General features: G+C 42.1%; 1 protein-coding gene across 2 annotated transcripts; it reads left to right on the forward strand.

Moving 5' to 3' along the window:
• The first annotated feature begins 704 nt into the window (after positions 1–704).
• On the forward strand, positions 705–13,458 carry zgc:63863 (uncharacterized protein LOC393372 homolog). Of its 2 annotated transcripts, none has more exons than XM_047604787.1 (10): positions 705–919; positions 1,673–1,727; positions 2,523–2,653; positions 3,260–3,340; positions 4,092–4,278; positions 4,381–4,482; positions 5,888–6,029; positions 6,695–6,879; positions 7,764–7,873; positions 9,854–13,458. In XM_047604787.1, the coding sequence occupies exons 1-10, from the start codon at positions 850–852 to the stop codon at positions 10,018–10,020; spliced, it is 1,230 nt and encodes a 409-aa protein (XP_047460743.1). In that variant the 5' UTR covers positions 705–849; the 3' UTR covers positions 10,021–13,458. The 2 variants fall into 2 exon arrangements, with proteins under 2 accessions (XP_047460743.1, XP_047460744.1); XM_047604788.1 differs by having other exon boundaries at positions 9,732–10,000.
• Positions 13,459–22,898: the final 9,440 nt, after the last annotated feature.

Below are 22,898 nucleotides of genomic sequence, written 5' to 3' on the forward strand. Positions count from 1 at the left end.
GGTCGCCCTACTAAAGCAAATTAAAGAAATATGGAGTTGTCGCTACTTATACGTTACTTATACTTAGAACACTTGTTACTTACTTATTATACTTATACGCTATTATGCTGTTATATTACTGGTCTGGGGCCCTTAATATCAAAATCGGTTGTATGTGGCCCACAGACTAAAATGAGTTTGACACCCATTGGCCTTCTTTCTGGGATCACACTTAATTCAAACTAGCAGCCTTATTTAAAAGAAAAACAATCCGTCTGATTATAATGTGTAAGCTTTAACAACCTGAGAGGTATAATTCAAGAATTGGTGGTCTATGGTAACTCTTGGCGTGTCCCAAACTGAACCAGTACTCAGTTCACTGCCAAGTCAAAAGCACGAAATAGTTTGAGACACTGTTGAAGTTTAACATATTTATTCAACACGTGCTATATTATACTTAAAATCAGTGTTATTATTGTGATTATAGACCTCATTTTAAGTAGCTTAAATTTCAACAAGAAGTGGCCTGAATACCACTGACAATGGTGTCCATTTCATAATTTTACCCAAGTCTGAAAGGAAGCGCTTTCAATATTAGGACTACAAATCTGCAATCAAGTCAGGTTGCAGTGCAATCCCAGTATAAGCCAATCGTGTACTTGCATCCGGTCACGTGTCATTTCTGCCCAATTAGAGCGCAGCAGTTTGTTGTTTGCTAGGTTGAGTCAGTCAGCGACAGCTGTTGAGGGAAGCTCAGTCGCTGTGGCAGATATTGACAGTTTTTTACCTGTTTAGAGTCATGTTTTTGTTCGACAGTTCGCCTATGGTACAATAAAAACTTAGTCATTCGGTGGTCCTTTTTTAAATGGGATGAAGAGACTCAAGAAGAAGAAACAAAACGGGGGAGTGGAGGTGAATGGGAATGGACCTGGCATAAGAGGTAAATCAACCGCAGACAGCTAACGTTAGTTTTTTTTTTTTATATAAATCCTTATAAGACGTTCAGTCTTATGTGTTTTTATATAACTTAGTAACACACCTCTTCCTCAATTCAAACTACTTTGTATGTTTCTCTTACTGCGGTATATCGGTTGTACGTCTGCATAAGGACAGAAACTTGACTGTGTGGTGAAGTCTAATTTAATTTCATGCTGTTAATGCAGCAAGCTGTTGCTAACTAGACAATGCGTGTAACCACTCACTGCCGCTTTGTGTTCACTTGTTTGTGGGTGTAAGCTTCAGCTACACGTCTCTGAATGCTGCTTGCGTGGCAGCCTGTCAGCCAGTTTGGAAACTTGGAGACCTTGGAAGATTACAGCTGATAGCCCGACAGAGAAGACACGGAAGTGGTCCTGTTATTCCCTGGGGCAGAGCTATTAATATTTACTCATCACTGAGCAAGTAGTTCAGCCCTCCAAGACAATACATTACTCAGCACATCGAATTTACATACCTCTGTGTTAAGTCATTGGTTTTACGTAATGGCTTTGTTTACAAGAAACAGTTTAGATTTCAATAAAACAGGTGCCACTTTGTGAGAGTTGATGCATAACACTCTTCTTCCTAATTTCTTTCTTCTCGTGTCCCTTCTTTTTGTTTCTTTGTCAATGTTTACATTTCACTTTGTGTCTCCTCTATACGTCCTGCTTACACTGTTTGCTGTCTCTCATTCACTGGTCTCTCTCCATTACAGAACCGGATTGCGGGAGGAAACAGAAGCTCACCGTGATCCATCAGGCTTTGATCAGGTTGAAACAATATTGCAATAGTGGCTTATTGAAGTCTGACTGTTCATTAGCTTGATGTGCTTTGAAGCTAGTTTCATATTTCCATCCAAACTTGTGACACTGAAGGTTAAGCTGTGTTAAGTAGACAGGCCTTTTTTGTATTACCCTTAAAATCTTTATGTATTCTTTACTAAAAATTGTTAAGTTTTCCCATTTGCTTAAGTCCTCTATTAGAGCTACAACTATAGGCACTGAGTGTGTTTTCTCAAAGCAGAATCTCTCTCCCTTTGCACATGTTTATTATATATAGTGGCCGTTATTAAATCCATGCTAAGATGTGCATACAGAAATTATTGATATGTTCTCAGGGAATGTGGTGACAGGGTTCATGAGGATTTAAGTGTTAGGAGGTCGCTGGAGGTACAAACAAACACAACAGTTTTCTTTGTTTGGTTCGCTTAGGAATGTGGAGACCTATCATGCTGCATTTAGTCCAGGACAGATATAGAGAGGAGACGGGTGAGACGAAGGATTGAGAATATTAAAAATATATGTATATACGTCAACCTGAAACATGACCTCGTTCAAATTATGTCTTGTTAAAGGATTAAATACAAGCAATAATGTTATTCAAGTCATTCAAATGGCAGATTAATGCACCGGAAACAATACATTTATAAAATTTATAGATTAAAAACTAAATGAAGATCTCAGTAGCTCTAATTGATTTTTTGAATGGAGGGGTAGGATTTGAGAACTGGGACACATTGCACTGAAAAATGGTTTAACTGTGAACTGTGGTTTTTAAATGGACAGGGATCCAGTGGACATCGAGACCCTGAGGAGAGCAGCGGCTAGTAAAGGAGGACTGCTGACTGATGAACTTAGGAGAAAAGTGTGGCCCAAACTCCTGAACATAAATGTGTATGATCTGCCACATAAACCCGGTTAGTATAATCACATTAGGAATCTGGTCAGTTGAGGATTCATCATAATATGAACTTTTCAATGTGTTCTGTATAGGGATGTAAGGATGCATCACGAGATAGTTAAAAATCAATGCAAACGTGCCACGATTCAAATCAGCTCAGATGAAAAATTAATCGATGCCCTTTTTAAACAGCAGAGGGTGTAATCTAGTTTTGAGTTCACTGGTTTAACATCATCACCACATAGCAAAAAGAGATTCTCTTTATTTATTTATTCCTTAAAGAGAAATTTTAATTTGTAGTCCTTCTATACCTAAATACATATGTTTAAATTTAATTTGAAACATGCATTCATTACATAGATTGTGTTTTGAAGTTACATCCTACCCCCGAAATGTTAATTTTTTGTCTGAGAAATAATTAAAGGAATCTATTTCAGCCACAATTTGTCTATAAGCTTATTCTGTTAAAAAAAAAATAATAATAAGTGAGTAAATTGTATCGTTAACTCAGTATCCGCAATCATATCGAATCGTGAGTCGAGTGTATCGTTACATCCCTAGTTCCTTATGATTCTACGTGTTACTAATAACAGTAATAACCACGACATGTCTCATGTTGTAGGTCGGGATGTGAGGGAGAACCACAAGGACTACAACCAAGTTCTGCTGGACGTCAGGAGGTCTATGAAGAGGTTCCCTAAAGGTGGCTCAGTGTGTTTGTGTGTGTGACATGTGTATGACGTGTGTGTTATCTCTAAAGATAGCGGCATAGCTTAGCGTTTATCAGACTGTACATCTGTACTCACAGCAGCATGGAGTTATCTGGCAAAGCAACCAATGAGCTGAGTTAAAGCTTCACCAGAGAACACTTAACAGGAAAAATCATATGAAACGAACAACATGTTTTCTGAGTATCGTCGTTGCCGCATTGAGAAAAAGCTTGACTCATGACATTGTCACACAGTGGAAGTTTGGTTTCCCCAAACTGTACATCGACTTCGCATGTCAGTAATAAACAGGGAAACACAGAAAAAGCAGAGTGCTACACAAAAGAGGTATAACATAATATGACAGCAACATGTAGTTTCTCATCGGTTGTGTGTAGTTCTAGTTACCAGGCTTTTTTTTAAAGTGAACCATTTTGCATTTCCTGTACGTGTACATTGAGGTCACAACGGTGATGTGACAATTAAGTGTGTGTGTGTTATCCTTTGTAGTTATAACTGCAATGTGTGTGCTTACTTTATACTTGGGTTATGGTGAGTTTATTGTGTGAAGAACCATTGTCCTGGCAGCGTTGGTGGTTATATGCATACATTTGGCCCAGTTTGGGGCAGAGTTGCATGTTGAGTGTCTTTATTTTTTTTGTCCAGTGTGACTCTAAGGTATGTCCGCCTTTTCAGCTGCTTCATTTCTGATTAAGATCTACTGATGTTGTTCCTTCGCTCTGTTAGGTATGCCGGCCACAGAGAGAGCAGTGCTTCAAGAGCATCTGATTGACATCATACTTGAGGTTTTGAAGCGTAACCCCCAGCTTCACTACTACCAAGGCTACCACGACGTGGCCGTCACGCTGCTGCTGGTCGTCGGGAAGCGGATGGCCCTCGCCATGCTGGACACACTGTCCAATTATCACCTCAGGTACATTTTTTCCTGCTTAACAGCTTAAGATATTTTTAATTAAATCCTCTTAAATAATCTTGTGTTTTTTTTTTCATATTTAATTGTCCTCTCTGTCTGTAGGGATTTCATGGATCCTACCATGGACAGCACCAAACACATTTTAAACTATCTGATGCCGATACTGGAACAAGTGGATTTAGAGTTACACGACTTCATGATCAGGTAAACACACACCTGTAGGAGTAACGACCACTAGAGGGCGGCACAGGGTCAGCTTTCACGTGTGAGCTTCACAGGAAGAAAGGAGGACGTTTTGTTAGTGAAATGAAATAATCCTGAAAATGCATCACATGTGGTTTCCCTGGGAACTTTCAGTGTCAGCTGTTTTAGACACCTGTCTGTCCCACCAATGTGTGCAACTCATTTACCTATAATTGCAAAGTCCTGCAGTGAAATACGTCAAAAAAGCTGAAACATTTTAGTTTTTTCAGTAAAAGAAACGTGCATGTGAACATACAACTAGCTACTGTATGTTAGCACTGATGCGTGCAGTGAGTTGACGGATTGTCCATTAAAGCATCGTCCGCCTGCGTGTATCTGCACTACCTCTGCTGACTTGTTGCCCGTTTATAATTGATGCCGTGCTGTCGACCTCCGTATTTACAGCCCACCTGTCTACTTAAACACGCGCTCATGTAATCACAGAAAGACAAGACAATGCACTTGGAAAAAGATGCCAGGAACAGTCCACTTCAAAGTTTGGATCGTTCTTTGTAGCGGGCACTTCCTCTTCCCCTCGTGTGCCTTCCCAGCCGGTTTATTCTCCGGTCTTTCTCCCCGCTTCCCTCTCTTTCTTGTTCCTTTATTTTCACTTCATTGCATCTCTCCGTCCCTCCCATCGCACAGGCTCCTTCGCCCTTTGCTCCTTTTCTTTTACCCCTCCCTCTGTCCATCACTCCCACTGACGTCTATTCATTTGTCACTCCCCTCCTGCAGCTCTCATCCATCTTCCTCCCTTAATGTTTCTGTCCAACGTCTGTCATCTGTCAAAGATAACTACCTGTGTGTGTCAGCACAAAAGGATCCAACAGAGAGTATGGAGTAGTTTTTTTTTACTAAGCTTTCAGTCACATGGCATCAGTTGAGAACAAATTGTACAGCAATGATCACTTGATAAAGTCCTAACTTCCGCCTCTGTTCAAAACGTGTCATTTATCTCAGATGAACCTTTTATCTTATGGCATGCCTTTCAAATAAATTCCTATGTCTCAGTTTTTATTTATTTATGTTCAAACCCATCTGGGGCCTGTCCCCGCATGAGTTTATCTGGGAGCTCCAGCTTCCTCCCACAGTCCATAGACCTGCGCGTTAGGATGTTTAACTATTCTAAATTGGCCGTAGGTGCAGTGAGAATGTTTGTTTGTCTCTCTGTGTTGTGCTGACAACCAAACCAAAGTGTGTCCCGCGTGTTATACAGTCGAAGACTATCTGCATGTTTGGGCAAAAGCATCTTTTTCTAAATCTTGCTTCCAAAGGGAGTTAAAAGATCACTGAGGCTGTTATTTAATTAATAAAAAACTAAATAAAAGTAGGTGTTGACCTGTCTTCGTTTGCCTTTTCATTTCAGAGCGGAGGTTGGCACCATCTTTGCACTTTCTTGGCTCATCACCTGGTACGGACACGTCCTTTCAGAGTTCAAACACACCCTGAGACTCTACGACTTCTTCCTGGGCTCTCACCCGCTGATGCCCATCTACCTCGCTGCCACGGTAAAAGACTCGCCGCTGCCAACAGGAAATGAGCGAGAGCCAGTGAGCGTGTTTTGTCAGAAATCCAGAAAAGGGAGGTAGAGTAGCTTTTAATGAACAGACGAGAAAGAGAAAGGGGGATGCAGAGGGAGGGATTAAGGAGGAGAGAGAATGAAAAGGACGAGGGTAGCATCGGGAGGGGAGCTCTCTGCGTGAGAGCTTCAGTAAGAAGGACACAGACTGATTACAGTGGGGAAACATTTAGACTTTTTCATTTTCTTCTGTCTGGAACAGCCTCTTATGTCTTCTGGCTGCTCATTCTGACTCCTGTATTGTTTTGTACGTGTGGACATGCCTCCTTTTATTTGTATGTTTGGAGGCTATTTTTAACTGTGCGTTATGATTACTATTAATTTGCAGATGAGGATATGTTTGTGTGTGTGTGTGAGTGTGTAGTGGTTGGGCAAAGGGAGAGCTCTGTGTGAAGTGTGTGAAACAGCAAAGCAGAATGTAGTTCATGTTTCCTCTAAGGCTGAGTACAGCGCACAGCATGGGGGTTTAACTCCCTATCTGCCTGTTTCTCTGCCGTGCACTCAGTGTGCCACACTCAGTGCAACCGGCTAATGTGCAGCAATAAGTAGACTGCAATGTTTAACCGGGATTATCTCCTTTTAACTCCTCCTCAGATCGTGTTGCACAGAGAGAAGGAGGTGAAGCAGACGGAGTGCGACATGGCCATGGTTCACCACCTCCTCTCCCGCATCCCCCAGGATCTCCCTTACGAACTCCTGATTGGCCAGGCACAAGAACTGTTCGACCTCTATCCTCCAGCTTTACTGGCCAAGCGGGCAGCGCTGCAATATCGCAAGAGGTGAGGAAAGAAAGTGTGTAGTTGGGCAATGCGACTTCAGCAACTCAGCAGAAATGGAAATTCACACTAGACTTCAGGCTACGGGCCCAACTATATGTACATTTGAGTTTAAAGTAAACACGTCTTATTTTTTATTACAACTTAGTTTTTTTAAAGGACCTAAAGACCTACAGGAAGTTGTCAGAATACAAAAGCACATACTTTGCATTTAATAAAATATTTGCAGTAAAGTCTTTGCTCACTTCACCTGACCAGCGTCACATTTACAAGGCTAGAAATAAGGAATGTTACCATTTTTTATATATTTATAAGTTGTTTAAATAATAGATCTGTTTTCAGAATTATTTTATCGTTCACCTTTTTTGAAGTCATATGTGGAAAACAGATATCATGACTCTAATGCAAGAGTTTACCACATAAAACATGTAGATTATTACCATTAGTAACCAACAGGGGGTGCTCTAAAAGCGCTTCCTTACTGCGTTATATAGTGGTGCAGCCAGTTAGTGTCTGTATTAACCTTCCTGTGTTTTTAATAATATAAAGGAACACATTCACACACCCCGTCTGTGTTTTTCATCCCGTTTGTGTCCTTCACTGTAGAACTACAGTCATTGTTTAAGGCAGGAGGTGACTCAAGGCTTTGACTGACACGCTGAAAGACACTGACGTCCCACAATACATTACTCTCTTAGCTCCCTGTACACAAGAACTACGGAGTTAGCAGCTCTCTAAAACTTTTCCACTTTCTGCCTCACCCGTCTTTATCCATCACTTTATCCATCACTCCAGCTGTTCATGCTTCACTCTAGACCCGACTCTGTTCTCCATCGCCAACTAACTCTCCTCCTCCATCCGTCTTTCCTCCTGTTTTCTTTCTTCAGCCTGTCCATCAGCACCTTCCAGGCGTTTCAGCTCTCCACCCTTCACCAGAGGCCAGACTCTGTTCTCCAACGCCTCACCAAGGCCCAGGGCTCCTCCACCTCCAGACACGGTAAAAATAGTCACTATAATCTTATTATTTACTCTGAAGGAGCACTGACAGCGCGCGCACACTTGTAGACGAATGAAGTAGAGGGGAAATCTTGTACCACGGTCTTTGAAGTTTCAAAAATTAGCCTCAGTTAGTTTAAAAAAAATCCTCTCTAATTTAAATGATGAATCCTCCATTCATTGCACTTTTGCTAGTCAACGTGGAACATAATTCTTCAAAACAAGGCAACAGTAAATATGTCATCCCCCACAAACACTGCCCCCCTTTGGGCCAATCAATAACAAGTAAACAAATGTTGTAGCACCCCCATCAGACCAATCAAGTGTAAATTTAAATATGCCAGAGCAGAACAAAGAGATGCGGTATTCCCGTAGGTTTGGTGAAAATCCGATCAGCTGCCTCTGACTTATTGTCTGTGATGTACAGGCAATCAAAAATATGTTGCAGCATGTCCCCCAGGCCAAACGGCGTAATATTAAAAATGAACCAAATAATTCCCTGCAGTTTCATCAACATTCAATCAGATGCAAAATTAAGTGTATAATGGACAGACAGAGGCCTTATCTATAGGACCTCACAGTTTCACTGCAGCAAACAACGAATTGAAGTCAACAAACGTGTCAGTCTGCTTCCATTGTGTGAAAAGTTTAGATTTAACAAAATCAATACAATGGTGAGGGTAGAACTTAGTAGAAATCTCTGAAAACAGCTAGTAAATGAGTGAAACTATTTTCTCAAAATATTTTTTAATGCACCTTTTTTGTGCATTATTCAATTTGAATGTAACCAGACAGGTTTAGCAGGAAATGGTATTGAATACTGTTAACCTCTGCCCAGTCCAGTTGTAAAGATATAATGAGTTGTTTTAGTTTGCTTGCTCAAACTTGCTGCTAAAAAGTTTTCAACATCTCTTTTATAGGTGTTAGTTAAAGATACTGTGCAGAACTTTTGACTCCCTCTTTTGGGTCTGAGAGCAACTGTACTGCTGATGCTTGCTTATAACATACATATAGCAACAGTCTTCGACAAGAAAAAGCCACACTAACGGTTATATGTGTCGTACTCGCCATCAGTCTGTTTCTAGGCTGTCAGCCCTCCTCCGAATGCTACATTTCTCTTTTACCTGCTGCCTAGATTTGATTTCATCCTTTTTCATCGAACCTTCATCGAACATTCATAACCACCGCCCTCTGGAGATGGGTTGAAAAAAGTTACGATTCAGCCAAGAGAGTGATGTCATCCTTTTAAAAGTTGCACTGCGCATGATTAGATGCATCACGTATCACAACACTGAGAAGTGTCTGGTGGTGTGACTTTTTATATTGGTGGCTATACCATTGAAAATGAATTGTAGAATTGTTTCTCTAATGCTGCTTGTGTCAACATACTGTTACAATTCCTACCAGTGCCCGGGAATGGGGCCACATACATAAATAATGCTTATTCATATGTACTTAATGGCTTGAGAATTACACACACAACATTAAGCAAAACTACAACCAAAACTAAAACAATCGTAATGCAGAACCTTCACAAAAGGGAAAGTGTTTTTGATGTGTTCTGTAGAACCATCTCCCTATTAAAAATACCTCATAGCCAAACAAACTACAGCATCCACCATGATCTAAACTTAACTACTTTCTAAAACCATGTTAATGTTATAAACTTTGTCAAGATGATTGTTTTATGGTGAGTAGATACACTAGTAAAACACCGGAGACTCGGCTGAACTTTACTCTAATTAAAGTGCTTCTTTTTATATAATATTGATTGTGATATCCTACCTTTTGTCTCTGCTCCTGGTGTTTTAACATTTCTTGATCCCCCGCTTGTTTTAAATCCCCCCCACAAAATGCAGTTTAATCCTCCTTTCGTTCAGACGTGAGCACTTATGAGTCCTCTCGACCCCTCCGTGTCTGTCCTCCTCTCGTTCTCTCACCCCTCCTCCGTGTTCTGTGCTCGTCGCCTCTCGGCGCACAGGCCTGGACGCAGCTCTGCCGGGGGACGCGGGCCCGCTGTGGCAGAAGGGGAACAGGATGGTAAAGGTGGCGGTGTGGGGGTTGTCCGCCACGCTCGGGGCCGCCGTGTTCGCTGTGGTTCAGACTGCCATGGACTGGGGACCTGAGGTGTTACTGCAACTGTTCTGACGCGGCGGCGGGAACAAAGGCCGCTCGACTCACGGTGACAGCAGACGCACTACAACATACAGACATGAAACTACAAAAAAACACAGACTTTGAAGACCTGAAGCTCGCGTCTCCTGCACGTTGCCGGAGAAAAGCAGGAGGAGCTATCTCAGTGCCAAACAGGTTGTTGCTGCTCATCTTTGCTGGACGTGTCGTCAGCCTCGGGATGTGTGCGTGTGAATGTGGATTTATTACTTCTGAACGGTCCCATGAGACAGAGCGGTCATTTAATTTCAGTTTGTTCACATTTGTTTTAGGAAGGTTAATCACAAGACGACAAAAGATACAAAACTACCACACAGAAATAAAAAAAGAAAAGCCACAAAATGAATAGAAAGTGATGCAAAAACAGTTACATTCAGGGTTTCTTTTGCTGTGTATGAAGGGTCTGTGCATGCCTCTCCCTTTAGAGGGCTCCGAATGTGCATGCGAGACACCAACGCACCTTGCTCTCTCAGACTGTTGCTTCCATTTTACTTGTAACATTTTGCATGCGTCTCTATCTTTTCTTGCCGGCCGCTTCTTCTTCTGCTGATAACTTGTTTTTAGACGTGCTCGTTTCAGTGCGTTTCAGCTGTGAGGATTCTCAGCGCGCTCGTTGGATCCTCAGCCAAAAGCGCCAGCCCGATGACACACGAGTACAAATTATTAAAGAGAGCGGCGTATTCCGCTGAAAGCTTCCTGTTATGAGCGCGGAGACGGGAGCGGGAGCGATGGAGGGGCGGGGGAGAAAGAAGGGAGAGAATTTGCCTGTGAGCTTTGTATTAATTGCTTTACTCCAGGTGTCAGCGAATTGCATTTACAGCAGAGGTCGACGCACAAAAACGAGCTGTTGCTGAACGTTGCGCGCAGTCGGCACGCCGCACTAAGTGCAAGCTTTTGCAGATGCATTTTGCAGGAGGTATTAAAATCTATACAGTAGTTTTCTAGCTGTTGTGGAAAAGCACTGCTTAATGAAAGCAGGGAAGCCACCAGTGCTTTTGCACTCTTCAAATATTCAGCAGGATTGCTTCAAAACTAACCATGAACAGTTTTCAATAGAGCATCAGTACGATTTTTAAAAAAAATATTATTTTAGTGGAAAAAGCTGCGACTACTCCACCCGGCGACACACATACTGTAGTTGTCGTGTGGACCAAACGTAATCACGGAGTTTCATAACCTGAAAAGTGAACATTAATAATACACGCTGTGTGCCCACCTGAAGAACGCACAAACATGTAAAAGAGAGGGAACGGCCTATTTGTACTCGTGCTGTGAAATATTTATCACCTTTTTCTAGCGTGTAGCTACGTTGCTGCTGCTGCTGCTGCTGCTGTTAACGCGACTTGCACGGCAATCACAACAGTCTCCCTTCCTCTCTCATCAGATAAACTGTGGCACATGTTCGTGCGGCTCGTAGTGCGGCCCGCCCTGTTGATCCGTGCTGCTTCGCAACATACTGTATGAAATCGAGTCAGGACAGAAATACAGCAGAAAAGAGACACAACTCTAGCATTATGCTTTCGTTACAGAATATAAACCTTTGATTGGTGATTATCGGTTAGTTATTTTATTAGTAGATTAATGAATTTAGAGACAGCTGGACTACAGGTCAGTAACCTGTCCTGGTCGTTGGAGTCGCCCACGCATGTTCCTCTGTCCATGTGCTTATGGTTGAATGTGTGTCTGCGTGAGTGAGTGCATGTGTGTTTTAATGAGGGAGTGAGAGTTTTCGCTTCAGTGCCTGGTCAGTTTCTTTTTTTTTTGTCTGTAAACTTTTCGGGCAACTTCTGTGTTTTTTTTAATTTATTCAACCTTGTGATGCTTTCAGTGCCTCTGTCAGGCGTCAGAGTAACAATCTGATTGGCTATTTATTGAAACATGAAACTAATTTGATTGTATGAATGTGCGTTTAACGTGACTATAACAACTGAAACTGTAAAAATGATTCTAATGGTAATTAGCACTAATCTGAGGGATTTTATCTTTTATTTAAATTATATTGTGTCTGATCAATAATTAGAAGTTAAAGGAATAGTTTGAAAATTTGTGTAACATGTAATTTTTTAATTTTCTTGCCAAGTTAGAGAAGGTTTCAGGTAACTGGCAGGTTTCTCTTAGATTAACACAGTTAACTAATGTAACATTTACTTTTGTATGGTGTACTGTTGGCCTTCCTGCAATGAAGTTTACTCTGTGGGCCCCGGCTGTAGTTCTAAAGATGCTTGGAAACATGCTGGATCGGTATCAACGGTAAATCTTTTAGAAAAATGTTCTCCAATGTTTGTGCTTGTACATAATTGGCTGTCTGGTATTAATATGCAGAGAAGAACACTTTGACGAACGCCTTTGATGCTAGTAGGTTTATTGCAGTACAGACTAAAACACACACACACACACACACAGATTCAAGGAGAGAGTGGTGGTGGTGCCAGGTCTTAATGAGGATTTAATTCCTGCTCCTGGCTCTTGGCATACTCAGACACTTTCTCCTTGTACATTTTTATTTTTTTCTTTATTTTTTTTACACAATTACACTCAATTCTTAACTACACCTACATCAGCACCTGCCCCGCTCCCAGTCTGGCTCATGCCTTAAAAATGATTGAAGCATTTTCCGTGGTTTTAAATGAAACCAATGGATGGAAGAAAAAAAACAGTTGTTTTGGGGCTTCGAGTTGATTCAAGTCATAAATAAACAGGATTTAATCTTGTTATGTTTTAGAGAAGAAACACATAATTTCATTTAATTGCACCACAATCATTGTATTGATCAGTTACTAATTTACAAAAGGTAATCATGTTTACACCCCATTCTCAAGACTCGCACTTTATCTTTATTTTTTTTTTTTTTTAAACTCCCTAAAGGTTACATCTGCACACATGTTGTGCAATGCACCTGCCACAACCAAAATGAATAATTAGATAAAGATTATTAGATGATTTATAACAATGAGTAGGCAATTTGACAAGATGTTTAGTTTTTATCTTGATTATTATTATTATTATTATTATTATTATTATTATGAAATAAACAATGTATTGTGGGAGATCAATGTTTAAAACACGAAAACATCAAGTAAATAATAGGCAACGAAAAATTGTTCAGATTTAAAATTTTCTGTGGTGCGACTAAGAGCCTGAAGATGAGCTTCCATTGAAATGGTCTGCTCGACCTGTGGACCTGAACAAATCAAATGCTTTAATAGTGAAGTCTTCAGCCTTATGTTAGTACATGTGGTTCATTTAAAGGCATGTTTCTTATGATAGATACTAAATATCTGCTACAAACTGTATCTTTAAACATATCTGTTTCTTTGCACTTGGTGTGTGTGTGGTACTGTGTTGCACAGACAGAATGAGTGAGTCTGTTCCAGTTTTAGGAGTTGGACAATGAATAAACAAACAAACAAAACACTTGTGGCGACTGCGTGAAACTTTATTCCTGTTCTTGGAAGCAATAGTTCGGGCGTTGGTGAAGAGTCCTGAACTGAGTTAACACATTCAACCAAAGCTCCTGTTTCTGTTGCAGCAGTGTTCGTCTCAAATGCGTGCAGAGATTTGTGAAACTGTTTCTCAGGTTTTTTCATACTAATTTTAGATCATCTTTTTGGTCTTTTGCCCTGGGCTCTGGCTGCCAGGCCACTGCTCACCTCACACTGTGAAACCTACAGAACACACCGAGTGGCAGAGGCTTTCCTGGCCACAGTGTTTAACACACAGATTTACTGCAGCATGTCACACTACAACAGATTCTCAGATGCTTTCTGTAAGTACATATTCAGTCATGTGTTATACATGTATTAATATTTAATACATTTCTTTGTACAGATTTAGTACGCAGATACAGATTAAGAGACTCTCATGATCAGTTTGCAAACTAAACACTTGAACAATAATGCACGTTTACACATTTGCTTGACAGTGCATATTGAAATGAAAACTGTGTTGGCCGCTACGCTCCACGACAGTGACAGTCACGGCCGTTGGTGCCATCCTTGTGTAGGTGGAATGAGTTGTTCTCTGAAACCTGGATTCAAAGATATTTTGGTCATTTTGGTCACTGTGGCCTTTGCTCATAACACAAATTCACACGAATGTCTAATACAATAAGATATCGTTATGTTAAGTTCTTGCTCTTGGGTTTTCAGACTCTGTCTTCTATAAAGCATCTTATGAAATTGGTGCAATAAAATGCAATTAAATTAATGATGAGATTTTATATCTATTAGGTCAAAGTCCACCTCCACCGTGGCATGTCAATTTATTTTATTATTTTATCACGAGTGTGGACAGACATGGAAGTGACCTGTAACGAGAGCGCGCAACCAAAAGGTAGTATTTAAGGTAGGTAAGGTAGTGTTTCCGTGTTACAGTTTAAATGTGACAAACCTGGAGATGTTAAGAGGCTCCACATTCAATGTTTAAGTCTGTGCAGTTTAAATAATAGAAGGAATCTCCTTGTTTTTTTTTTGGTTTGCTTTTTCCTTCTCTCAATTTGTACTGTACAGCTGTTTTCATTTCATCGCCACTGTTAAACTAGGATCCTCAGAGAAACCAGGTCAGAAGTGTGTTTTTTTTTTGTGTGTGTGTGCGTGGAGAGGACAAGGCTGCGCATCTGTCCGTCAAACCCCAAAGGAGACGACCGGAGGGCGAGAGGGTGGGGTGGGTGGATTGGGTGGGGGTGGGCGGCTAGCAAATGAGGTGAGGCAGAAATGTGAGGGTTAAAGAGGAGTGAGGGATGAAGCGATGATTTATACAGAAGAGAAAGACATCTGGTGGATGCGTTTGCAGCAGGAGAGAGTCCTCGAGAACATGCATTTAAGAGCAGTCCCTGAAGGATTTGTAATGAGCGCAAGTGGAGGTGAGGGTGGTTATGATCAGGGTTCAGAGCAGATGTGGAGAGGGCTGGTTTAAATTTATGCACAAAGCCTTCTGGATGTGTCAGGGCCCTAATTCCAACACTAAATGATGTCCAAGATCCCAAAACATGCAGACACAACATTTCCTCTGAAGCTTCATGTCTTCATGTAGTGCTCTAAAGAAGGAACTTTCGATTCTGGCTTTTGTGAGGATATTGAATATGCGTTTCGGTTTATGGACCGTGCGCGTTCGCGGCACACATTTGAAAAACACAAACAGATCTGTATAGGAAGTAGGTAGCAGCCCATATCCACGTGTCAGCGCGTGCAAGCAGAAGAAAATGCTGCGTATCTGTTTGTGTGTGTGTTAAACATTGAGCACACCGGGGACAACAGCTGCTCCAGGGGTCTGTCTGATGTGTTTTTTTTTTTTTTTCCCGCCCCTAGTGACACACACAAACGCACACGCTCGCACTCACAGAGCCTCAGCGCTGCCGATAACAGGAGCACCTCCACTTTCCCCGAGTTTTATTTTAATTCATTCACTGGATTTAGTTTTGCAAACAAAATGAGCTCGGCGTTGTCTGTGTCTGTGTCACGGGTAATTGTGTTTTACTTTGTAACTGGCTGAGTTGATCTTGTCCTTGCAGTTTGTAACAGTGTCAAACCTTTAATTAATAGCCTATGTAGCAAGTTTAAAAATGCATGAAAAACAAGGGTAATTATATCTTGGGAAAAAAAAAAAATCATGCACACAACAATATGCACACACTTTAGTGCATACTGTGATGATCACAGTATGCACTAAAGCTCAGTGCTGATCAAATATCACATATTCTCCTCTGATGCAGACAGGAACTAATGCAACAAATTAGAAAATGTTCCTCTGCAGTTCAGCATTTTGTGAACTGATTTTACATCAACTCTCGTGTTACGACCTCCTTAAATCTCAGTAGTTCATTAATTTAATTGGGGGGGGGGGGGGGGGGGGGGGGGGGGGGGGCATATTAACACATTAACACAAGTGTTGTACAATCTGAGTCGCAAGATCTTAAAAAATAAAGTAAGCACAGACTGATGGAGCTTCAGAAGCTGCTCTACTCTACATATTATGAACGGTTGCCAAGGTAACCGTGACACTGATGAGTTGATTGACATACCTGCCTGATTCCAGTTCAGCTACTGCAATGCAGTCTGGGATTTGTAGTACTGATGGTGCTATTAGTAAGTAGTAAAAAAAAAAATGGAAGCCAGTAACAGGAGGTAAAATGTTTTCACATACAGATTGCAATACGTCCTGTTTATCTGTTTGTCTTTAAACGCACCATAACATTCAATAAATTGATTTTCCTTGAAAATATTCCATCATGACTGTTTTTGGTAAGTACTCTGCAGGATCCTAATAAACAAACAGAAGCAGACCACATCATACATTGTTAACACCAGACCAAATAACAACATCAAAGAAGCTCTTCTTAATTATGTTTCAGGAGTTTAACATTAACTGATTCTTGGAAACAGTAAAAATATATTTGTAAAAAAATATACTGCACTAACTAACATCATGCTGCCTTTAAAGGCTCCATGATGAATAGCAAATGTAACTTTTTACGCACACAGCACACATGGAGCAGCATTAATAAATTATCCGGAGCCATGTTTGTGTTCACCTGGCAAATGTTAACCTAAAGTTCACTCTCCTCTTAGCTGTGTTTTTGTCTGCGCCCACTCCTGAGGGATGTACCTTGCTCTTTAGCCTGCCAAGTCTAAGTACCTTGCCACTCTGCCAAGTGTTATACTATACTGTATTAACCAAGTGGTTGCTAATTTTATCTGCATGCAGGTAGCACAGTGTGTTTTTTAGAGCTTGTTTTGCTGATAAACCGCTGCCTGCTGTTCTAATGAGACCTTGGAGACGGGAACCAAAGCAGCAACATTTCAGGTCTGTAGTCGGCCCAAAACAATGAGAAGAACTAATCCTCAGCCATGTTTTTCCACAGGGAGAAAGAATCTTTAGAAAAGTGCAGGACCCTCCTGTTTGCCCCCTGTCTTAATGCACCGCACCACATCCAGGGTCACAGGGTCACGGTGTAGGGGCTTGCTTCCTCATCAGGGACTGAGGAAGCACAGTAATAGGGACACTGTCACTTTTCATTATCCATTGGCACGGCTTGGGGGGCCTGGTCCTCCGCTAGCAGGGGGATCTTGGGCTGGCGGTCTGTGGCCCCACGGCCGTTGGTAGGGGTATCTACCTAGGTTCTCTGGTGTCCTCTTGGCCTGGCTTTGTCTCCTGGTGCTGCGTGGCGACGGGTTCGTGGCGGCTTCCTTGGGTACCCGGTTGTTCCGGTATCGACTGGTTCGGGTGGTGGCTTGGTGCTTCCCCTCTCCCTTCGATGGGGGGCTGGGGTCTCTCCCTGGCGGATGGGGGTTCTCTCTTCCCGTGGTCTCCCTGGCCCGGGTGCGCCAGGGGCATGGGGCCGGCTCCCTGGCCCCCCTGCTCGGATGGCCCGTCCCTGGTTGGGCGCTGGGCCGGTGCCCGTCTGCGGGGGCTTTGCTGGGCTCCTGGGGGAGTCTCTCGGCTGGAGAGGTGTCCATGGCTGCACTGCGGGCGGGGGGGTGGGGGTCTTTGGGGGGGGTGTTGGCAGCGGTGGGTGGACGGGCTGCGGTGGCTGGGGGGTGTGGGGGGTATGGGGGGCTGCTCTGGCCTGCACCGACTTGTGCTCGCTTGGTTGGTCTGGGGGTGTTGGTCATCGCTCGCCATCTGCGCTGGGGTGTGGCTTGCCCCGTGGCTACGGTGGTTCTCTGGTCCTGTCACCCATGCGCCCCACACTGGGGTGGAGGCTCTCGGGCGCTGGGGCTTCTGACCTGACTCTGGGCCCTGATAATGGTCTCACTCATATTTAGGGAATGCCCACATGCATGTGTGTTGTCACCTGCCAGCCCGTGCTGGATCACATGAAAAAGAATTGATGAGTCCCGGCTATTAAGGGCTGGATTATTGTTTTCACTCTATCACTACGTGCCCTATGGCAGACTTCTCTCCTTCCATTGGGACGCCCTTACCCCCCCTTGAACTCTCTCATCTCTCCAGAGATGACTGTACCCAGTCATACTTGAGTGAGGTGACTTGGGAAGCACAGAACCCTGCACTCCACTAGTTCCTACTAGCACCACATGTATCTCCTCCACTGTCCATCCTTCTACATCTTTTCTTTCCTTTGTTCCCCCCCTCTATCCACTGAGGTGTAGCACTGCCCTCCCTGCCACACAAGGTCACTACACTCAATAAAGATCAACAGGACAGTTCTCAGGGAGGGCTGGTGATGGTCACACCCACGCACTGAAGTAATAAAGCTTTCAACTGCAAGAATATAACTGCATCAACCTCATATAATGTTGACACCCTGTGGTGTCCAACTATGCAGACAAATGCAGACAAAAAAAAAAAGAAAAAAAAAAAAAAAAAAAAAAAAAAAGTGCAGGAACTTTGGGACAGGGTTTGATTAGTCAGTTCCTCCCTTGTGTTCCTCCTTCCTCCTTATTTTGTTAATGACATCAATCTAGGTAACGCTTACAAAGTCTAATATTCCTGATGTTTTCATGCATCAGACATAACATTATGACCACCGTCCCAATACTGTGTAGGTCTCCCTTGTGCCTCTAAATCGGTTGTGACTCATCAGAGAATGGACACGGGTCTTCTGGTGGTGTCTTGTGGTGTCAGGAAACAGTGTTGTTATTGGGGGCCTGTGGGTCCAGTGGGTTGAGGGGAGGGGCCTCTGTGGATCATCCCACTGATACTTGATCAGTTTGGGATTTTGTGAATGTGGAGGCCAGGTCAACAGCTTATGCTGTTTTTTTTTGGGTTGTTCCTAAACTGTTTTTCTGTGTGTGTCTGTGCCATGAAGGAGTGTCATTGCTATAGGGTGGCGGTGTCAGCTTCATTACTATGAGCTACATTTGTTTTCTATTTTAGAAACTGTTAATATAAAATATTGATCGTAAAAACTTTATGTAACCAAATAGAGGTTTATTTTATTTTATTTTATTGAATAAAGTTTTGTTGAGTAACTGCTCCAGTTTGGCCATGAGAGAGTGTAGTGTCTTCATTCCTGGTCCGCTTTGACCACATCATAGTTAATTTTCAGTGAAGCCGCATCAATCACAAAGGTTTATTAGGCTGGATTTGTAACTCAGTCAGAGTCACACAGTTAAACTGTTTTTGTCTGCAGCTCTTTTTTTTTTTTTCCGCCCCTCTCTCCTCCACTCCCTCTCTTCAGTCTGTCATGGATCAGAGAACATGTCCCAAAGTGCCTCGCAGGCAACACACGTGCAGCATGTCCCTGCATGCTGATGTGACTTTACAGCTCCAACCTTGTACACTAGATGTGTGTGTGTTTGTGTGTGTGTGTGAACATCCAACAGTGACTGCATGGGCGGTGTGAAGGTCCACCGGTAGCTGTTGTGTGGCCCTGCATGTCCTGAAATCTTGTGTGACTATTTTAAATGGGACAGAATCACATGTTACCTTGAAACAACCTAAGAGTCAGAGAAAGTATGTCACATGCTTTTATATTTAGATGCTAGAACAATGAGTTTACCAGAAGAAATATGTTAGAAATGTTTTGAATAACATGGCTTTGACAATGGATGGATGACATTAGTGGTCTTGTGGTTTACTTCCTCTCTTCTTGTGGCCTTATTTTTTTTATTTAATTTTTATCTTTTTGGATAGTATATTACTTCTTTATTTACTTTAGGTATTTACTGTGTAACATTTGCAGCTGTCGGCTTGGGAATGTCATTTCTTGTGCAGGTTTTTGATATCAAATCAGAAATTACACAAGCTAAATATTTATCCTACTGGCACATATTTTCAGTTTTCTATTTGAGCAGCTCCAATATCTGTGCTGGACTTGCACAGTAAAGTGAACCATGTTAAAGGGCCAACTCAAATGTAACAAAAAATAAACTAAACAAAACTGTTAAACTGGGTATATGAGTTTTAAAGTTTAATTAAAGCAAGTAAGAACATTTGAAATGATAAGACATGTAGTTAAGCGAGTTGTAAAACAAAAATGAAGGGCTTGGACCAAATAACCAGAACTGCAGCAGGTGTGAATCTGCAAAGTGAAACTTTTGAACTTGAAGGTGTCACATCGCTTTGCCCCCCTCTCACAGCACAAAGTGTTATATTACTGTGCATCTCTGATAACCCTCGGGCCTCATTAGCCTAAACCAGGCCCGGCCCATACAGCTGTATTAATACATAATACTCATTACGCTGTATGTGCCTTTGGTGTGCGTCTGTCTGTTCATCTGTGTGGACACTTGGGACTGACCTCCTGCGCCTCTCACGCATGACCTCTCGTCCTCTCGGCCCCCGCCTCCCATTGGTCCCAACCTCTGCTGACCTCACCTCTGTTTCCATGGACACCAGAGGAATTAGGAAGTAGACCGGTCCCGGAGTCTCGTGGTTGTCTGAGCGGTCTTGGGTAGTTTGACTCTCTGGGTTTATGGAAAGTATTGACAGGGACTCTGATAATGTTGCTCTGTGTCTTATTTATTTATTTATTTTAATACAATATAATTCAACAAATGGTTTAATTTAATAATTTCACATCATAGCATGTACCTCTGCTCAATACTGCCATTGTCATACTCTCGAAACAGTTTTCTTCTCCACTGAAAAGTTACATTTTCTTGTTTAACCGTTGCTCCGGTCAAGGGAATCTTCACTTTTTGACTGAATTAATTTGAGGATGCTCTGCAGTTGAGCCAGAAGAGGATGGAAGCACCTTGAGCTTCAGTGACCTTACTGATATTAAAGAAAGGAGCGGTGATTTTCTGTTCCAAAAACTTGGATTTACTTCCTCAAAGCTGGGAACTGTTTTTTTTTTTTGTTTTTTTTTCTTGTTTTGTTTTGTTTTTAAGCAAGTGATCCTGGTACATCAGGGTTCAGATATACAGACAATAATCGTCAGTACAATCAGTTTATTGTTGCATTTGCTAATGGGGTTTGCTGACAATTAAAACAATAGTATTGAAAGGCTTCTCCTTTAAAAGAGCGGATACACCAACGTCCAACACACACCACTTCCATTTCTCTTCTCGTGCAAAGAGTTCAACAGCAGGAACAGCTGATCCTTGTCTTAAAAGCTTCTCTGGGTGTGTAGCAGGGGCGTCGCTAGGTTTTAAGGGCGGGGAGGCTTAGCCCCAAGGAGACGGGGCAGGATGTGGGTGAACGTAGCGCTTGAGCACAAACAGCTAACAAAGACAGACAATTTATTTATTGTTATTATTTCATACTCATATTCTGGCCATTTTTATATTGAATTTATCAGCTTTTTTATTGCAAAAAAAATAAAAAAAACTGAAGCCCCCCCCTAAAATAGGCCCAACGATGCCAGCGATGTGTCGTGCTGCTTTTCTGTACAATAACACACATCCTATAAAAGTTTTTTACAACGGATTCTGCAGCGAAATACACTCGATTCCTGGGGTGTCAAAGAAACACAAGGCTGACGTCTGTGTGGAGGATGTTGCCCATCCCGAGGATACGAAATAATTACCCCGTAAAAGCTCCTTTTCTAGCTGGTTTGATGGTGTTTCGCAGCAGCTGATCTTTACTGACTGGTGTCACAGTTTGGCATTTGGTTAAAAGTTTCTTTCCCTTTCCTCCGCTGACTAATTTAAGATGTGTCATAACTAAGTCGTGATGTCTTGTTAATCTTTCAAACTAGCTCTCAGTGGTCTGCTCAGCCCCCATCCATTATATCAGCCACGCATAATCTAATTTACACGCACGGCGCGGAGGAGAGGCTAACAACAGACAGCGAGTAAATTTCACGCCCGAATTGGATCACTCTGTGTCGAGTGTGTGTGCGCGTGCCGCCGCCGAGGAGCACGTCTTCAGAGGCAGTGGAAACAAGTTTTATGGCGGGAACGGATCAATCCGTCTTAAGTTACAGGGATCTATCTCATGTCCTTCATTTGAAAATGCCTGGCAGAGAAAAAAAAAAAAATGTGTAGAGCTGGCAAATGTCAACAAGCGTTCAGTGTGTGTCGGCACGGGTGTTTGTGGGAGCACTTCTACCGTAGTGAGGACCAACACTGTGACTGAGTGTGCGTCTTTTCCTGAGTGTGTGTGTGTGTGTGTGAGAAATATGAATTTGTTGGTAAATGTCAAGAAGTTGGCAGTCTAATGGCTCGGCTGACAGATGATCCATAAAGCTGTAAAGTGATTGGTTTGGAGATTCTCATTCATTCTAATGTAACTGTCACGGCGAAGGTGTGTGTGTGTATGGATGTGCATATGTGTGTGCGCGTGACATTCATAACAGAGTGTAGCGCTGCAGTAGTGTAGCTGCAGTTTAATTACACCCACAGTGCTTGTTGCATACTTGCGTTTCATGTTCTTCTTTCATGATCGGGAAAAGTTTTTTTTTTTTAAGTTGTACTGACCCTTCATATAGTTCTGCCTTGTTTTTGTTTTTTAAAAAAGAGTCTCATGAATTGATTTTGTGCAGGCACATGGGAGAAGACTTTTAATGTCAGACCACATTGGGCAGTATCATCGTCCTGCAGTGCTCTAACTTTATGCCTGATGAGCCACATTCATAACAGTGTAGAACCCTAGCGCTGCTCCTCATATAGATTGTTCCCAAATGTACTAAAGTTCACCTAAACAGGCCTCTACTAAAACCTCTCTAAAACTACTCTGCTTCATTTCATTAGCATCAGTCTTGGTGGTGTTAATGTTGCTCGGTCCCATCTTAATTTGCTCCCACCCGGTCACATATTCTTACACCTCTGCAGTAAACATCAAAGTGTTACCTTTATTCTAAGGTATAAATTAATTAATTTTATAGCTGATTTGCTTTTATTTTTACTGCATTTTGAGACACCTGTCTTTGAGATTTTTTTTTTCTATTTCCAATAATGTGGAAACGTATTATTTGAATAATTCATTCGTTCATTATCTGTAACCGCTTA

The sequence above is a fragment of the Mugil cephalus genome, chromosome 14, assembly GCF_022458985.1.
Source record: "Mugil cephalus isolate CIBA_MC_2020 chromosome 14, CIBA_Mcephalus_1.1, whole genome shotgun sequence".
NCBI lineage: Eukaryota > Metazoa > Chordata > Actinopteri > Mugiliformes > Mugilidae > Mugil > Mugil cephalus.

Bases quoted from the DNA above. Each gene is read 5' to 3' on its own strand.
- zgc:63863 (XM_047604787.1), top strand. From the start codon at position 850: ATGAAGAGACTCAAGAAGAAGAAACAAAACGGGGGAGTGGAGGTGAAT. The intron at 920-1,672 runs GTAAATCAACCG...TCTCCATTACAG, and splicing joins GAATGGACCTGGCATAAGAG to AACCGGATTGCGGGAGGAAA. The intron at 6,880-7,763 runs GTGAGGAAAGAA...TTCTTTCTTCAG, and splicing joins GCGCTGCAATATCGCAAGAG to CCTGTCCATCAGCACCTTCC.